At 34.6% G+C, this 20399-nt stretch overlaps 1 protein-coding gene across 3 annotated transcripts; it reads left to right on the forward strand.

Moving 5' to 3' along the window:
* Nucleotides 1-152: 152 nt before the first annotated feature.
* LOC100652251 (RYamide receptor) lies at nt 153-20255 on the forward strand. Of its 3 annotated transcripts, XM_003399885.4 has the most exons (11): nt 7156-7294; nt 7577-7721; nt 13938-14070; nt 16133-16335; nt 16430-16578; nt 16716-16837; nt 17488-17705; nt 18021-18121; nt 18188-18278; nt 18345-18463; nt 18911-20255. In XM_003399885.4, exons 2-11 carry the CDS (start codon nt 7710-7712, stop codon nt 19158-19160), a joined length of 1398 nt encoding a protein of 465 aa, XP_003399933.1. In that variant the 5' UTR covers nt 7156-7294; nt 7577-7709; the 3' UTR covers nt 19161-20255. The 3 variants fall into 3 exon arrangements, with proteins under 3 accessions (XP_003399932.1, XP_012170588.1, XP_003399933.1); XM_003399884.4 differs by lacking the exons at nt 7156-7294; nt 7577-7721 and adding an exon at nt 153-1525; XM_012315198.3 differs by lacking the exon at nt 7577-7721 and having other exon boundaries at nt 7143-7294.
* The last annotated feature ends 144 nt before the right edge of the window (nt 20256-20399 follow it).

The following is a 20399-nucleotide window of genomic DNA, read 5'->3' on the forward strand; positions in this document are numbered from 1 at the left end:
ATTCGTAGGAGCCAACAGTGACGATCAACGGCGCAGGTTCCACGATGATCTCCTTCCACGAGGAAAAGCCTTGCCGAAGTCTGCCGCCCCACCGCAGGCACCCCCACCCCCTCGTTCACGATATTCCTCGTGAAAACCGGCCGCATTTCGTCGCGAGTTCTCGGAAAGCGCGCACACCAAACCAAACGATCCCGATCGCAATCACCGTTGTTACGTTAATCGTGAAAATCCTATTGTACCGAAACGCCATGGTAATTACGCGCGGATCAACAGCAACCGTTCGACGATCATCGCTGTACATTTAAAGTAGAAGAGAAAGTATAATTTATGGCAGCTACGAGTGATCGGACGAAGAGAAGGTGGTTGGTTCCCTTACATACGTAATCTCAATTACCGATATCTGATTAAAATAATATTTACTTATAAACAGTAAATTACGAGCAATAGTTCGAACGTAAGTAGTAAAGAACGAGAAAATTTCGGATCGAAGGGAATCGAACGAAAGAGAAAAGGATCGAGAATCGCTAAAAATCGGTCGACCCTTTAAATTTTCGTGTCGCACAAGCTGAACCGGCGAACAAGTAAATTGATAGAGGGTTGATTCGTCGTTGTCTCGGATGAAACATGCACGTCGTTGTCTCGGATGAAACACACACACGCACGAGTGAAAGAACCTACGATCAGTTTGCACACGTTCCAAAGGATTCGAGGAATCTGTCAGAACCCTTTGATCCGCTCTTTGTTGCGGCGCTCCGGCTGTCAACATCGATACGTCGAACGCAGCTGCTCAGGCAATACGCGTTGACGTCTGTTCAAACAGCCAGATTCCGATGTACTTAAGTCCTAACTTACTGCTACTTACAGTGTATTTATAACGAACACGTGTTTTTCGAAGTCATTGACAAACACCGCGACTTAATTAGCCGATCGAGCTATCGGCTCTTCAAGGAAGTTGAAGCAGCACAGTTCGAAGCTGAACAACGTACCGTGGGTCGTTCGTAATCAAGTTGCATAATAGCAGCATGCTGAAACAGCCGAGTTCCATGCAATTGAAACTGACGCCTGTAAACGAAACGATCGCAATACCTGTCCACGAAGAACTCCTTGAAATGTCTCGACGTCTGCGAGATTGACTTCGTCAGCGTGACGCGAGATCGATTTAACAGTTTCGCTCTTTACGCGACGCCTTTCATTGTTTCACTGACATTGTTTCCGATGTTTTGTAAATTGATTGTCCATCGAATGTCGTGCGATGCTTCCTGGTTCATATCGACCGGAATATTTCGATCAAGCGGTGCGTCGAAAGGTCGCAGCAAGTGAATGCTATGTACGAGTAGAGAAGCGTGATCGCATGGATCGAATGGATTGAAGTCATTTCATGGGATATCGAAATAATGTCAAACTGATATCGGCCGAATTTTACGGATGATAGATCATAATCGTCGAAGTGGAAATAGTAGCGTCGTATGAAGCAGCATCGTACGAGTCCTTGCTGAACGATCCTTAGCAGATACTCCACGAATCGGTGAGTTGCATCCTGCACGTGTTCAGTTATCTTAAATTTCCTATGAGTCTGAAACTGATGCGAACTTAGACTGTTAAAGCTGTTACCTTCGACAGAATCAACAAAATTGTTTGAACGTGTAGCTGAATCGACGAGATTAAGAGATAGAAAGAAACTCGACGAATAAAGATGAAGGTACAAAGAACGTTAGGACCTTTCGCGTGTGTGCAAAACGAAAATTTCTTTCAATACGTCTCGTTGAAGTAGAATGAAACTCCTTTTCAAGTATAGTATCTTACGATTCTCACGACTTGTATTCTTGCACCGTAAGATTCTTAGATGTTTCTTGAAAAATTAATCCAACGTTTCACTATCGTCGCAGCTAACTTCGTCGAGTATCTCAGGTTCCCATTCGCGATTACGTCGCAACTCGCTCGTTAGTAAAACGCAAATTAAAAAAGAAAAAAGACAGAAGCATGGTACACGTACGCTGATTAGAAACGAACTTTCAGTGATCAAAGATTTTTCTTTTTTCCAAAAAATAAAGTTACTATCGACGTTTGTCAAAGATGTAGAAGAAAGAAATACGAATCCAAAGAAGTATACGTAGTTTTGAGTCTCTAAACACATGCAGAAGCCACGTAACTTCTACATTAGCTTTGCTGAGTTGGTGTAAGAGAAACCAAAGAGCTATGGGAAAAGATTGTTTTGCGTTTTAACCTATACCACTTTGACGATGTTACGTGGAAGCCGAAACTTGTTAGTTTATATCGTACACGTGAATATCACACGTGAAAAATATGATAAGTCCGTTTCTGTTGAATTTGACTTTTACGTAACACAACGAACGAAGAGAAGTATTTTGATATAAAATAGCTGAAGAAGGGAATAACCTGATAGATTCAAGATATGTGAGTCTTCTAAAAATAAATGATAAATTCAAGGTATTCCGTGAGAAACGAATAACGTCAGTCTAGATATTATGTTAGTGTAAAATGAAAATCTGTTAAACGTTCGGATGACAAAAGCACGCATTTAATTCCAAATTTTAAATGTGAAGATAGTTTCGATGTGCAATTGATCGACAACAAGTTGAATTAAATTGCTTCTCCATAAAACACAGAAAACGCGACTTGTACTTTTCACCTGTGGCTTTCACACGAATACAACACATATTTAAGCATACAAAATATATAAAGTACTTCAAGAACTTCACTTTCGACAAGTTTCTCAATTACCTAGGTGTTTGATTAGTACTTAACGTCGGAAAAATAAACGATTTATTTTCACTTTATTGCTGCAAACCAACGATATGCATCGTAACGCAATTAAAAACACGAGCACCGTGCCAATTTTTGCCCGCGAATGGAACAGTTCCGAATAACACTGGAAAAAAAGCTGGGCGGTAATTCTGAAAGACACGCTTTTGCCAAAAAAATTCGATGACTCGGCGAAAACGCGAAACGGTGATACATGAAAATTATACAATCGAAGAAACACATTGTTCTTGTACTTTTCGTACTTTCTTCAACGACTCTCGTCCATCTTCTGCGCATTTCGCAGAAATAAGCTTTTCAAAATATACCTTCGACAAGTTTATAATGACACGACTAATCGTTCGATTTAATTCATACGTTTGTCAATTTTTATCTTTTGTTCGCAAGGAAAAACATAAATATTTAGTGTTTATTGCTAATAACTATTTTTTCCAATATATGAAAATAGTTTGCGTTGATAAATATTCTCCGTAATTCAAACATAAAACGCGTGCCTCACGTGTTTCTACGCGTTCGCGTGCTTCCACGCGATCACGTGTTTCCACATATTCAACATGTGTACGTTACACGGAAAATATCCCATTCGCTTTTTAACTATACATCCGAAACGCAGGAATTTGAATGATATGCAAAGTTGTGCCAAATAATATGTAGATATTATATATGGCTTGATACATTCGCTTCAATGCAATGCAAAACCTATAAATAATTAAGAACCAATGTGTAAACAATTCTGAAGAAGCTATTTGGAAAGTTAATAATTAACTGAGGCAGATAAGAAAAGGATAATCTCGATATATCTCTTAATTCTTGAGAGAAATTCTTGTTTACATTTCAAATTATAACTTCTGCTGGAGAAGTCAGTATTAAAAAATGACACTACTATCTAGTGAATTATTATGCATTAATGATTACTATAATATTAAGGCAAAAACAATGGCAAATACCCTGAACTTTTTCCATTTGAAGAGAATTTTAAAGCTTATTCCAACAATGAAATTTAACTTCATTCAGCAGCCACATTTTTACACCGAATAGGTGGCTTATACCGATTAGCATAATTTCCCATATTTCTCGAATATTATACCTTTTTTCCATTCGCCTATTCAATAATACTTTCACTTCAATAATACTTTCATTATAATAACGTCACTTTTCGTTTTAAAGCATTAAAATGCTAAATATTTTATTTTGCCTAAGCAGATTCAATAAAAATCCCTTTTTCGAAGATGAAAGAAGCACAGTAGCGTCTCATGAAAGCGGAACTCTCCGAGGATCGCCAAGGAAATCGCATGAACGTCGAAACCTTTTCTTCGCTAAGAAGAAAAACTTCCGTTGGATTTTCATTAATGAAATGTGTCCGAATACTTTCGATTCCTCTCGACGGTCTTAATAGGATATTTCACTAGAAACTTTTTAGAAATCTTCTTTCAAATGATCATACAATTTCAGACGCCCGTCTTATTTTCGATTTCTATATAATTTGCAAACGCACATGATGAATATTATAAAGGAGAACGTGTCGTTAAAACTGCACGTTATCAATCGACGACAAGGAGAACAATGGTACTATCGGAAAGCAATCGTGCTAACATCACGTTGCATATATGAAAAATACACACAGTGCTGGACAAAAGTATTCCTACGCCATTGGAAACGAAACAACATTTTTAAAATTCGATCAAAGAGCTTGAGTTTTTCTGAGAAGTTGGAATCGTTAGTTTATTAGATGACGGGTGAAAAAGCATTTTGAAAAATTTCCAATTGGCCAAAATAGCGAAGAAAAAGGAAAAGCTCGCTCTTTACTTGTAATCAAAATTTAAACAATATATTCTAAAGATCGATAACAGTTACGTACATGTTAAACATTTTATCGAAACAAATTGATACGGAAACAAAGGATAGACATCGAAAGATATAAGAATCTTTAGATCTTAGGCCGGAAGTCGTGAAAAACTTCCACCACTTTTAACAGCTTTTCTTCGTTTTTGTATATTTGCGAGTCAGTCGTACTCTAAAAATATTGTTCTTCATTTTTCGGAATTAAATTTTGGAAACAATCCTCGAACAAGTTCATATTTTTCGGGAGGCAATTTAAAAAATGCAACCTGGGTAAAAGATTGTTTCATCAAATAATGCAACGAGTAGTATACTTTGGATGTTTTTCGTATTTGTATGTATATCGCGTATTCCGTGCTTCCTCGTAGTTTCGAATTTCTCATAAATAAATAAAAATCCGCAGTTTGCCAACCAATATGGAGAAAATTCGTTCTAAAAGGATATTCGTTGCAACTTTTATACAATTAAAAGGGTTCTTCTTTTGGAATCTTACTGGCTTGCATATCAGCAATAATACAGCTTTACTTACGTCTGTCTGAGTTAGAACACGAAACTGCACCGACGTTATAACAATAACAGAACGTGCGAAACGAAAGATTTTCTCCATCTCGTGTCGTGTCAATCACGTTGCCATTCGAACGAACGTTTAAATATTTAACGAGAAACATAACGCGATCCAACACACTGAAAACATTTTCGCTTATAAAAAAATATCGCGTAAATAATTTTATCTTCCGATCAGGTATTGACTCGCCACGCTATTCGAATCCATAATCATCGCTCTTGAAACGATGAAGACATAAACAACGTTAGAACAGTTGAAAATCATAAAAAATCCAGTCGGTTAATTAACTTCGTATACCAGTTAGCAGCCTTTAGACCGAAAATATAATAAAATCTTTCTTGAATATTCTACAAAATTGAAATAAAATTGAAAATATTCTGCATAACACGCGTGTCACGAATAGGAAAACAGAAATTTTCCTTTGAAAAATCTTTCGACCTTTCACGTACGTAGCTCATCAACTTGTCACTGTGATGAATACGAACTGGTAACAATATTGCTAGCTCCTCCGTAGTTTAGCGTAACACGGTGTTCCAAAAATATATATTCTTCAAACAATCTGAAATGCCAGCTACAATATCGTTCACTCTTTCGTTCGAACGTAAATAAGTACGTTCAGAACTCTTTCGCGGAATTAAAAAAGATACACTGACAAAGTAAACTTTCCCCGTTGAATCTCCATACTCTGCCAAAAAATTAAAACGAGCGAATTCAGATTTTTAAGAACGTATTTTGCGATACGATCTTTATCGTTTTTCTCGTCGTCATCGTCATGGCCGTTATTCGAAATGAAATCCAGCCAGAAGAACATAAATCAGCAACGTGTCCTTTTTTATCGAATATTACACGAATCATGAGATAAATGTACAAAAGTAGCTAATTAGGTCGGTGTCGTGTTACCTTTTGTTTAAATACCGAGATATCTTGTTTCGTTGTATTTTCGATGACGACGAATCTGGTAGAAAATATGATTAGCGGAGCAGCATAGAAGCAAACAGGTACTCTACTCTCTATCGCTCACTATGGCGCATTTCTGTGTCGTCTTATTTCTATATGTATTGATATATACGTATGAATGATCATCAGAAATAATCAGTCAGGCCCGCATTCCCTTGCCTAATGATCTTTTCAGTTTTATATTATACCTTGTATAATATTTCTTTCGAAGAGTTTCCTAACTGTATATAAATAAAAACCACAAGCTCGTTCTTAATTACAAATTTCAGGATAACGGTTAGAACAAGTACAAAATTAGCTTTGATATTCTTCTTCGCGGTAATTACTTGCGCGAGATCGATCAATTAAAAGAGAAACGGGGTGATGAAACTTCATAGGAATATTTTCCGCAAAGAATATTTATAGGAAATATACAGGAAGGCGAACCGTGCGTTGATCGTTTAACGAATTAATGTGAGAGAAAACTCTGTGTCTGTGTTTGCCTTAGGACAAAAATTCCAGTTCAATTGAGATAAAATCCTTCGGAAAATAATTTAGAATTGACTGACTGAGAATCATAATGACGCAGGATCAGCCAATTGCTGATGTTCGGAGAATGGTTCTGCGTTTATTATTACGAATAATTCATTACATTCGTTCGTGTGATGGAAACGTATCATGACAGAGAATCGAATTGTAATTTAATTAATTATGAAGTTATAAAGGTAGGATGCTTTTAAGTGTCTAAATACGAAACTAAATTCAGCTTCTCAAAGTTGCTACTTTCATCTCCGTCGTTTCCAAGCCGCCAATTAATTCTCCTACTCTCTGCGAACGGCAAAGAATATTGACGATTCTTTGCTAGAGGAATAGTTTCTCGTCAATATGAGCCTCTTTGTCATGAAATTTCCTTCTGTCAGCCAAAGAACCAAAAGCTTCGCATCGTTCGTTCGTAGAATATTGTTATGTCCAACCCAGACAACACAGACACTTATATCAAAGTGGTGTTTGCGCGCTCGCGTTACGTTAGCCAAATGGCATAATAGCGTTAATAAGCACAAAGTGCATATTGTAGCTAGGCAACACGGCAGTAACAAGTATTGTCAGTGTGTCTCTTGTGACCCGCGGTATTACAACGCTTCGCCACGGACCAATACTCGATCGTTATATTATGTGAGTCCGATACAACTTCCTATCGTTTACCTCGCATTCAATCGCGTTTTCTCTTCCATAGCCCCTGTTCAAAATATTTTATTATACTGCGGAGTACTCGTATATTGTAAAGTCGAGCGCGTCAGCTAAATCATTCGCTCGCATTTTCTTTTCTGTAGCTGCTATAAAAAAAAAAATTGTATTATAAAGCGTATTGTAAAGTAGTTACATCTTCTAAAAAGCATCCGCGTTACAAACACGTATCGAAAGCGACGCATTGATTCCAGTCTGTATATTTTCTAGGAAAGAAATGAGAAGGAAAATCCAAGTCAATGGCGAATGATGGGAAATTCATGGACGGCACGTTATTTTAAATTTTTAAGTCTGCAAGAAGTATTTTCTGAAATCTATTCGTGAGAGGGAAATATTCGACTGTATGATAGAAAAGGTCAGATGATATACGTATTATCGTAAATATCCAAATAATTAAATACGAAAATAATTGCTGGAAAATAACCGTTTAGACACCAACGTTGTTCTCAACGAACGCGTCTTTTACGCGCCTCACATCGACCCGACTGACGCAGGAAACTTAAACAAGAAATAAAGCGAAAAGCGACAGGGCGTAGACGAGAGTTGAAAGGATACAGCGCGTATTGTTTGTATAAAAAACGAAGTTTTTATTTCCCTGGCATAAAATAGTATTGCAAACAGAGGTATTACAGTATTCGCGCGATCTGCATTGTACAAACTGTTTCGAAATTAATAGAAAGGAAGGTTTTATTAAAACTGCCATTCAGCTCTGATTCATAACGAATAAAGAACAGTAGAGTGCTGAACATCTCGCTACGGATGAAATGACAAGATTTAAAAAAAGGACGATTCACCCGTTCATTTCACTATCGTTTCACTTTCGACCTGTGATATTTACAAACAAGACGCTTTATTTCTATCACTTTCCTCCAGTCTCAAAGAAATTTCGCATGACAAATCGAGGTATTACAGGCTTGAGAGCATCCTATAAATCGCATCGTTTGTTTCACGTTCCCTTCCAAGGAAATACAGACAATCTGACGTTTCTGAGACGTTTCTCATTCGCGATTCTTTATGGTTCTTCTTTCTCTTCGGCATAAAATTCTCGTACGATTTTCTAGTACGATTATTTAAATTCTCCGAACAACACTAGAATAATTCTTCGAGTCAGCTACGCATAACGTTCACGAAAATATGCAAGCACAGCCCTTTTTGCATCGTTTTAATTGGAATACCATACGATATCGCTGCAACATTTTAGAATGCGATATTGGTTATTGATCTTCTCGTAACTGAAGTTCTAGTTCTTATGAGCGAAGAGCTGAACTTATAAGAACTAAAGTTTAGTTCTTGTAACTGAAGAAAACGGGTATATGTATGAACATACCTTGGGTTTACATTGTGGTTTTAATATTATTAAAACAGATCGAATTACTTTATGACATTATTATTATTATTATATTATCATATCGTTATCTGTTTACACATTTGTATGCACCTGTAGAAAGGAGATCGAATTTCAAGCATATTACAATTTCATATATAATAAAATATTATTTTTAAAATTTTATACATGTTCTAAACGATATCATCGATTGGACGGTAATTTGATAAACATACAATTTATTCATTAATAATTTCATGAATATTCGTTTCGCAGATACACTGCGCATACAATATATGTGATATAATACAACATGGCATTAACTGTATCAGCTGCATATCATTTATGTAAAATTATCGTTCATCATGACATTAGTAGTAATTAAATGAAATCAATAAGTAGCGATATTAATCTTATGCGCAATTTCGAAAATATTATATTTATTATATTTTATGTATACTGTATAGAATGGTACGTTTATATTATCATTAATTTCCTATAGTCAGACTGCGGATGTTTATTGAATATATATAAAACGTTTAAGGATGCATAAAATTACAGAATGCGCATAATATGAAAATCCGCATATCCAATATCCAAAATAAAACGCACGTTGTGTATATCAAGTAGCTGAAACGAATCGCTACTTACATTTTATTTCTTTCGCTAATTATTTTGATAGAAATATGAATCTGCATGAACATCCACGGTTGTCTTATAATATAAAATTATAGAAAGCATCCTGCAATATCAAAACACATTTAAAGAACAAATTATGTCTACAAATTATGTCCCCAAGTAAATTTTACGATGGGATATTGTAGAACCAGATGGTACGATAGAACTTGAAACGCAAACGTACGACATAATTTCGAGGGCAGATATCGTATCCATATCACGTATGGTAATTAGCATCAAACTTAGAACATTTGATTGTTGCCCTTGCTGCAGTATCAACATACCACGCATATGCATACTTAATGCATCGTTAGCATGGCTCTTCTACACGGAACGTAACTTTCCATAAGATCACAGATGCCGAATTCGAATATGCAGAAATTCTACAACTTCATGAGGCTTCCAGAGTTATTAACGTCTGAGCAATTTAAATTCAATAATTTATGTATTAAACGGTGCATGATTTAAACTTGGTAGGTCCAAAGACAAATTTCAGGTTTCAGCGTCGCTTCAGGATATTTGTCTAACAAGCATAAAATATTAACAACTCTAATTAGGATTCGATGAAGGCGAGCTCATGTTTCGAAACGATTTTTCCGGGAATATCTCGCGCAATTGAATTTCACGATGTGAAATAAAATAAATAGAAGCTACCGTAGGATTCAACAACATCGAGAACATTTATTGCACGTTTCCAAACTAACGTAGCGAACAAGTTGGAATATGCGTAATCGTTGCTAACAACGTGCAGCCTCCTTTAGGCAACAACAATCTGAACAATTTCTATTTACGTTTTGAACATCGCAATTTTGTAATTCAAATACTGTGCCAGACAAAGTTATACTCAACTTATGTCGCTGACTCGCATTCCATATTAAACAGATAACATTAGACATTAGGAAATGCAATTGGTCAAAACGTGGTTTAGTCCTTTTGTCGTTTCCATTACAAATGTTTCGTGTCTTTGAGTACTGAAACTGTACTATAGCAACTTAATCACTTGAGACAATTTCCTCGAGTACTGCAAAACGTGTTATGAACTTTGTAAGAGAATTCCTGGTTCATTTAGTCGCAGACATCGTAGATAAATCCAAGCAACTTAAATTAAAATTTTAAAAATTCTACTGGCTCATGGTTCCAACTTAAGCATGCAGAGTAATTCCAACATAGAAACTTTTCAACGATTCCAATCAAAAACTCTAAAATTATTAATAGATGTACCTTGGTATGTTACCAACGAAACAGTACATCGCGACCTTAAGATACCTACAGTTAAAGAAGAATTATCCAAATTCAGTAATAGATGTAACATAAGAATTAACAACCACCAAAATCCACTAGTTGCTCAATTACCTGACACGACGGATCAGATCCGCAGGCTAAAAAGACATTACCCTCTAGATTTAAACATTAGATTCAGCTATTATCAAGCATACGATGATCATTTATTATTCACGTTATAGTACCACGCCAGAATAATTTACTTATAATTCTCAATGAGAATTGATTGTAAACTACTTCCAAATAAAAAAAAAAAATTTAGTCGCAGAAACATGTACACATGTTAGTACATGTGTAATTCATTAAAATAAGTCATTACAACTATAGACTATAGACTATAGACTTCTTAAATAAACTTACATATTTTTCTATTACATTATACATTAACACTTTGACTGCCACGTTGGTCAACCGGCCACGGTTTCTCCTGTAACGTCACGGTGGTCATTGATGACAGAAGCTCTTGAACTTTTTACGATTGTAAAAATTGTATGGAAATTGACAGTTAGGGCATTTTGAATATAACCGATAAATAGAAGATACTTTAAAATAAAAAGTGCCTCATTGAACAATTTTTATTAGAACATCAATAAAAAAAAATAAGGACAAATCTTGCATCCAACGGTGCACTGTGTTTACATCCATATCTTTGAGGGGTAATCTACGAATATTGTTATAAACACAGCTTAGAAAATAATCGTAAATGCTGCTTTATAATCATATAATTGAAGTTAGAAGTGTACACATACCTTACTATTATATATAGAACGAGCAAATACTGTTTACTAATATCTTCTACGCGTTTCAACAATATATTCTGCACGTTTTGCTTACGACGAAATAACGAACGCGAATGGTTTGTTGAAATAAACGAAGCCTTGTTATAATATGTGGCTATCAACTGTTACCAAGGCGCCACGGTGGTCACCCGTGACCACCAATAAGATAAACGGTCCATTGGGGAAGGATGTTGTCCTACATCGTCAATTTATTATTATTTTGCCATTATATGCTTTGAATAATAAAAATACTCCCGTGACGTCCTGAGCGAAACATGTGATTTTGGCGTGGCAGTCAAAGTGTTAAGATAAGTGTTCGTATACGTGCAATTTTAATCAATATTGATGTTGCGAACGTTGCCTATAATTGAAACGCGTTCGGTTTAAAGTAAAAAACAAAAATTCACAATATGGTGCAGAAAGAATGCGGCATTCAAAGATATCGCAATAAACGTTCGCCTGAATATCGATACATGTAGGTGTAGCGATAGTGGAACAATGTGATCCGCCCATTCCCTTGACATTCTTGAGACACGTTCTTCCCAGCGGATGAAATTCGCCAAACAAATACCAAAGAATATTCTCTTTTACGCTCGCGTACATCATTAAATATTTGCAAAACGTTCTGTTATTATAAATTGGAAAAGTTCGTCGTAGAATATTAATAAAGTTGTTTCCTTCAAACCAATTTTCTGCATGGATATTGGTTAATTATGGAATCTTTACCGTTAAAATTAACAAAATAATCGGATTCTATCAGATAATAGAGGTAGCTGTTACTTTGACAAACCTTCAACGCTGTTATCTTAATAATATACGGTTTTGAAATTCAGTTAAAATCAGACATTGTTATATTATTAACTGAATGCTAAAATGTTTATTACAATGCACGCAACAGTTTTCAAAAGACTTGGCAACAATACATATCATGTAGCGTTGCAAAATTCAGACAAATACCTGAAAAATACGAATTTTTTAAACACGTTAGTATATTGTTGGAAATCTCAACGCCATAAAATATCAAGCATCGTCGTGATACTGTTAAAAAATTGTACATTTCATAGGATCGTAACAAAACGTTAAAATATTCTTCTTCCAAATTCCGAGAATATCGACAAAAATTGTAGAAAAATTTCGACCGACATTGTTCCAAAGGGTCAAAAATACATCAAAAGAACTTACAATGATACTGTAAATCTTGAAACATAATTTGAAAAGCCTGCGACTGCTATATTATGAAAAGCGTCGTATTTAATGAGGTTTCACGGCGTAACGAGCATTTTATGAAAGGTCGAAATTGCCCGACGAATGAAAATTATAAAAATCCACAGAAATTCAAGAAAATACGTTTACTTAACTACTATTCTCTTACTTTACTTACCGAGATATTACGCTAAATGCCATTGTTTCACAGAATTCTTCGTATTATCGTCCGTATGTTCGTTATATTTCATGAAGTTTCATCGTATCTTTTATATGTTTGATTGACTTGATATTTAATCGAAAGTAATATCATGGTGATGAAAAGTTCATAAAAATGCAAAGAATAGAAACGTAGATACGGTTTTAACCGCTGTAGGTATTCCAGGAACAAAAAATATTCTCTCGATGAAGATAAGTACCAAGTACGCACGTTCAACTATTTTCCATGAAAATTCCAGCAATTTTATTTGTACACTGGATACGAACCCAGAGATAAGGGTGGAAAAAATTTTCGAGCGAACAGTTAGCAAAAGTTAGCAAAATCGACGTATTCGTGAGATTATTTTGCCTAACGGAGTAACCTAGTTTTCGACTCCCATGACGATGGAATTAATGAAGTTGTCGAGGATGGGTACTTAATGGCAGTTTCCGCTGTCAGAGGCACGAAAAAAGTGAAACGTTGTTTCTTGTTGTTTCGCCTCAAACAAAGGACCCCTAGCCACCTCGTTAAATTCAGAATTTTACCAGCTCGTTTCGAAATACGACGGAAATTCTACCTCTACCAGAGAGTTTGGTATTATGAAAAAAAATAAATAAAGTCGATTATGTTCCATCAATACTAAAAGTTGGATATTTGCAAACTTGATAAATGATCGCAAAAAATTGTGCCCTTTTGTAGGTCGATAAATCGTACGTACAACTTGCGCTGGCAGAATTTTAACTTTGCGTGTAGCAAGCAACATAAAATTCAATGAATAAATCATGCCCTCGATACTTTCCGCCGCTACGCTTGAGAATACGATTTATCGAGTCTATTGAGTTACGAGACCTGTCTTTTCTTTTTTTTTCTTTTTTTTTCTTTATATAGACAGTTACGAATAATTTTTGTCAGAAAAATTAAAATTAATTAATTAAAGGTATATGGTGTTGGCCACGATAAATAATTACAAAGTACCACGACACAAGATAGCTTGTTTGTTCGTCGTGACATAATTGAGAACGAATGACAAGGTTTTATTCTTATTCTTGAATAATTTCTACTGAAATTGACGATTATAACTTGAGAATTGTTTTTAATTTGTTGCAGATTGAATCCATCACCATGAATATCTCATGGTACGACGAAAATGAAGTAATAGAAAATATTTGGCAACCTACGTTTAACAACACGTCAACGATATCCCCGCCCTATGCGAATGGCTCGATATACGATGATTTTGGTACGGATTATGTTATTATTAATACACCTCATTGTTGAAAACGAAATATGAATGAACATCATTCAAACATGATATAAAGGCTGTCAGAGGCTAAACTACCGTTTTCATCCTCATTAATTGCACATGTTGATTCCAAAGAGCCGCGGAAACCTTTAATAACCGAAATGAAGAACGAAAAGAAATGAATCGTTGCTTTAGAAAAACGGGTATAAAATGAAATTTCGCATCGTGACATTCTTAATATGTCGGAGCGTTCTTTGAGCTTCACGTATATGTAGGTGCAAGCATAGGTGTAGTAAAATTCACAATTTAGAGATCAAAGAAATTTCGTCGATAGAAAGTCGATTCGATAAACGAAGAAACTCTTTAGAATTCGATCGAGCATGCGAATAGAATATGATTACGTCTTTCAGTTTCTCAACGATTCAAATTAGAATAACTCTTCCAAATGATATGCAAATAGGATTAGTAAGAGTATACACTTATAACAGAATGAAGAACAGCAACTAATCGCTTAGTTGATCGTTCGAAGGTAGAAATGATATTTTCCTTTGTCAAAAATCTGTGTTCTTTTATTAAGCTTTACTGACTCTGTCGTGAATGGTAATGAACAGGACTCGGTATAAAGCAAGATTATTTAAGTGACGATTCAGAAGCTTAGACTGGCTTAAAGCTTATAGCTTGATAGCTGTAAAATTATTTATTTTACAACAACATGTAATGTAATGAAGAGGATTCATTTATCTTGGCTACGATTGTGGCAATATGCGAACGAAAGAATAATTGTGTGTATATTGTGTTGTATGGTATATAATATTTTTCATTCGTCGAAAATTATTTCACATGTTAAACTATATTAATTAATTATAGAAATATTGACAGAGTTATACATTTTATCCTAATGAAGCTAAATTTTAACAATGACCAAAGGTGTTTTAAGTCATTCACGGTATTTGTTATTTAATTTGCACGAGAAAACTTCGAAGAGAATCGCAGTCTCATTAGATGAAAATATTTCGTATATTCTTAAGCGATACAAAGAGCCGGAAATTTCCGGCCACTGTTTGTGGCAGAAGTCCGTGGTAACAGTCCACGCAATATCTGAAGTGTACCGTGTACAACAAGGAAACTCATTTTAATGCAAGAAACCTTGTAAAATTAAACGATCAACGTAGCGTTGATTATTTCAAGCAAAATATTTCATTTAATTATATTTAATTTAACACTAGAGACATGATAATGAATATATCTTGTACATTAAAAAAGACGGACGTGTTTATATCGCTCTGAAAAGCTTCATCTCGTTAAAAGTTACTCGACTTTATGCTGTTTCATGTTCTTTTTTTCCTGCGAAGAATTACATTTCATCATTCTGAAAAGAAAGGTAACAATATCTAATGCATTTGAATAACATATTTCCTTTTTTTTCCACTTTCAACATTGAACATTCCAGTTTTTTTTGATGTTCCTAACAATGAAAAAATTGTATTCACTTGATAATCTGTTGATCGTCACGCTCAAGCAGTATCGACGTTACAAACATGAATTGCAACTTCAAAGAACTGTAAATTGCATCTCCTTTGTATAGTGAATTATTCTTGTCTTTTTCAGGTTCACGCGACACCGTTATCGAGATCCAAAATCCAATGTTTTTATTCATGAGGCTATCTCGCCTTTAAAAGTTATTCGCGAAAATATTCATACAAATATTCGTTCGCTCGCTTTGAAAACGTTAGTCTGAATAAAAAAAAAACACGCGCGATGAATAGCACGCCTTATCAGAATCGAATCGGAGAGATGGTTTTTGTCGATAAAATGGAAAATGAAAATCGAAAATAAAAATTCAGATACGATCGAATTGTGGAAGCTTTTAGTTTATTCCTCTTTGAAAATATACCATGAGAACATAAAATATACGTATGCGTATCATTTAAGACAGCATCACACTGTGTAGGTGTATTATCGAGAAATTATTTTCCTATTATTTTTATATCACATGTCCGATTCGTTTTCATATAATTTAAAGATCCTCGTTAGTTCAAACGCCACTGATTGATTTCAGATGGAAAATACGAAGTTCCAACCGCCATACTCGTTGTCCTCAGCATATCTTACGGAACGATATCGTTTCTGGCAGTAGTGGGAAATTCTCTTGTTATGTGGATAATAGCTACATCCAGGCGTATGCAAAACGTAACGAACTTTTTCATAGCGAACCTGGCATTGGCGGACATTGTTATCGGTTTGTTCGCGATTCCATTTCAGGTAAGAGATTTATTTAATACGTAACTCTATGTGTTCAAATAAAATCCGAACTAAAATATACATTGTTCTAATCACGAGAAATATTTCTATTAAGTTTCAAGCAGCTCTGTTACAAAGATGGCTCCTACCACATTTTATGTGCGCATTTTGTCCCTTCGTGCAAATCCTTTCTGTCAATGTCTCGGTTTTCACGTTAACGGCGATCGCGATCGATCGACATCGAGCGATTTTAAAACCACTCAGGTACGTCAATCTATTAAAACGGTAGATCATCTAAGTCATTCAAGTAGATGTACGCCATTCGATTCTTCTGACCATTGTTATTTATATTTCTTTTTCTCTCTTTTAACTCGTGTAACTTGATGTTTCACATTTAATAGCGCGAGACCAAGCAAACTGACCGCCAAAATTATAATCGCTGGAATTTGGTTTCTCGCCTGTAGTTTAGCTACACCAATGGCAATTGCACGTAGGGTTACTATGGTACGGGAAAATTCTATAAGTAAGTTAAACGACAGATCACTTGATCAAACTATCAGAGACTTGTGAATAAGAGACTTTTCATTTTTCATCGATGTATAATACGAATCGTTTATTTTCAAAGTGGTGTAAGTCCATTTTATGGAAAGATTGAGAAAAGGAGGAATTTCCCTACACTTTAATACGAACGTTTTCCTTCCAACTAATTTATAATCTCAATCTTAGGATATTTCTTTGTTCTATTCAAACGAAATTTAATAAATTTAATGATTAATTTAATAAATCCATTTCCTGTAATCCGTAGCCTGTACAGACAATCGAGACACCATATAATCAAAAACAAGTGACACTGAAATTAAACAACAGTATCTACTTTCTTTTCCTTGTTCTTGTTCATAAAGCAGAGTGGATTAAAGCGTAGAATATGGATTTCAAATAATTCGCTAACTTTGAAAGCGATGGGGGTCCAAACAGAACTATTTACATAATGAATTCGCATCTAATTAAGCGCATAAAGACGCGAATGAACTAAGTAGACCTTTCAGCGAAAAATTTTTCGCGAGCGCTTCGATACCTGGAAACAAAGGAAAATGAACTTGCACCGCTTTGAAAACGAACGATCCATGTACATGTAACTGATCGATCGTTTCTTCTAATTTCTAATTGACGTAGATGGCGGAGATCGCTACAAACCGTTCTGCATACACGTAAATCTATCCACCAAATCCATGTTTATTTACTCAGGATTATTGGTATTTTTGCAATATATCACACCTCTTTCGATCATTTCCTGCGTGTATGCAAGAATAGCATTAAAACTCTGGGGAAATAAGGCTCCGGGAAATGCCGAGGATTCCCGGGACGCGAATCTGATGAAGAATAAAATAAAGGTACAGCCCTTTCTTATTACTAATTAATAAAAAATCTCCAATTATATTTTCGAATTTTATATTATCGAATTTTCCGCTGTTCGATCCTACAAACGCAATACGTCTACGCGCCGACGCTACTATGTTTCTCGCGTAGACGTTTAAATAGAAAATAATTACATAAAAAGAGAAATAACTCTGTTACAACGATAACGTATTCTCCTACGTTCTCGTACTACGTGCGTATTTTACGTAAACAGCGTAGCTTCGATTTAATTTAAACATAGTTTTGTTGGTTTTATTTAACACAGTTGCGGATTGTTCGTTGCGTTTCAGGTAATCAAAATGTTGATCATAGTAGTAGCACTTTTCGCAATTTGCTGGCTACCGCTTCAAACCTATAACACTTTCCAATACTTTTATTCAGAGATAAACAAGTAAGTAACAGATCGTTCTACGCGCAGATTATATGTAAAACAGAATACTAAGTGGCGTTATTACAGTTACAAATATATCCATTACATATGGTTCTTTTTCGATTGGCTGGCCATGTCAAATAGCTGTTACAATCCATTTATTTATGGAATATATAACGTAAGTATCGCAAGTTATACGTTTCGATATCGTTCTTCATCTTCTCAGTGTACGATCTACTTTTAGGAAAAATTTAGAAGGGAATTTCAACAGAGATGTCCTTTTAAATCGCGAAAATGGTCAACTAATCCACCAATCGATACCACGGATACGGATAAAACACAAAGTACAAGAACCTCCATAAGGTATTCTTTGAAGTACATTTCATAATTGAGCTGCGCAGAAACCATGCTGATCCGTGAACTAAGACGTAGCGAAGAATAACAACTGTAAACGTTATTTACCAAAAACATGGAAATGTTTACTGAAACGATTACTTGTACTACCTTTTCTGTAATAATTAAATTTATAAAGAAATAAGTCCTTTGTTTCTTAAGATATTTAATATTGATCATGTACCTGGATGAAATTGTCAAATTGAAACAGGAAAATCGAAGGATAAGGTGGAAGAGCGAGGAATGTCCACTTATTTTATGGCGTTCTCCTTGTTGTTCCCTTTACTCTTCGATTAAGAACTTCATACAAAATGGAGTTGATCAGTTTAACCTTTGAAGGGCCCAATTATTGTACTATTTCTATAAAAGATTCTGTTATTCATAGAAATAAAAAGTAACTAACTTTAAATGTCGTAGATACGAATGGAGGCGTACAATCTCCAATACTTATCCAACTGTATCATCGTTTCATAAAGGTATGTCAGCGAGAGACTCGACTCAGTCGTTTATCGATGATCACCAAAAGAACGTACGAAACAAAAAAGGGATTAATTACTATTTTCGTGGTGAGAACCACTGTTCGCACAAAAACGAGGAACTGTACGTTTTTTCATCCGGAAGACACAAGCACACTCAAGACCTCGACACGGAAGAATTATGTCTGTAGCGTGGAGAATTTAACGAATTGCTTATCGATTAATTTAAATAGTATTAATAACGAGATGTATTTTATTCAAAGTGCAAAATTTGCACGATTCATTTGCATATGTAATATGCAAACAAAGGTAAACCAATAGATGTAACAAGGTAATAGTTCTATTAATTGATACTAATAGAGGATAATTTTCCCACATATCTTATAATAACTTGTGAAACAAACGTCTAATTAATCGCGTTTTCTTTTCAGTTCTTCTAATCGTTGCTCAAGTTTTTCTACGACTTAAATGTGATAAACATTTGTCTAGCATTTATTAGATTTCTAATGTGTATATAAGTACATATATATGTGCGCGTACACAAATATTAGTGCACCTTTTTATTTTCTTTATATTTAATGAATAACAATTTCTCAGTGAACTACTATGCCGTAAAAATATTCTTGAAAAATTCTAAAATCTTGATAGAAATACTTAGTTGTAACGAATACGCAACGGTGAATATTTTAAAAATAATTAGGATAATTGAAGAAATATTTTATTTCCTCCTGATTAATTTCTTTTTTAGGATCACAGTTATTAATCTTTATGAAGAAGTTCCACACAATATGTAAGGCTGTGAAACATATATTAGAGTAACGTCTTTTTGTTACTGTTCATTATTATAAGTTTAAGCGTTTTTTTTTTTTATGTAAGAATGAAACTTTCTCACAACGGTAATAAAATGCTAAATATCTCTTGATTTGATAATTTACATTTAAGTTGATAATTGGAAAAAGTATTCAAAAGTATTAAACATAAACGTTATCTTTAAAACTTTTAAATAGATACTTTGAAAAGATATTAAAATTACAGTTAAGGTGATTATTAAAAAATTTTGTTGTAATAACAATTAGCTATATCTTTGACTAATAATTCTAATTTCCATCTCACCACAGATTAAAGATATATGACATGTCCTTCAACAAATTACTATTTCATACATATTATGTAAAATTGTAGCAACAAACAGGGTAATGAAGAGTTTAGTCTCTAAAGTAATTTGTTCAAATGATCATGTACATAACGATGATAAATAAAAAAAACAGAATATTATTTCAACTTAATTAAATGTTAAAATTGATGTAATTTATCATGCTACAATAATAACAAAATGTTTCTAGTCAATAAATGAATTTTTGTTGAAACATAACATATTACATAAAAAAAATTTCTAATACAGAAACTTTTCCTATCAAATAAAATGTTGC

The sequence above is a fragment of the Bombus terrestris genome, chromosome 12 (genome assembly GCF_910591885.1).
Source record: "Bombus terrestris chromosome 12, iyBomTerr1.2, whole genome shotgun sequence".
In the NCBI taxonomy this organism is placed as follows: Eukaryota; Metazoa; Arthropoda; class Insecta; order Hymenoptera; family Apidae; genus Bombus; species Bombus terrestris.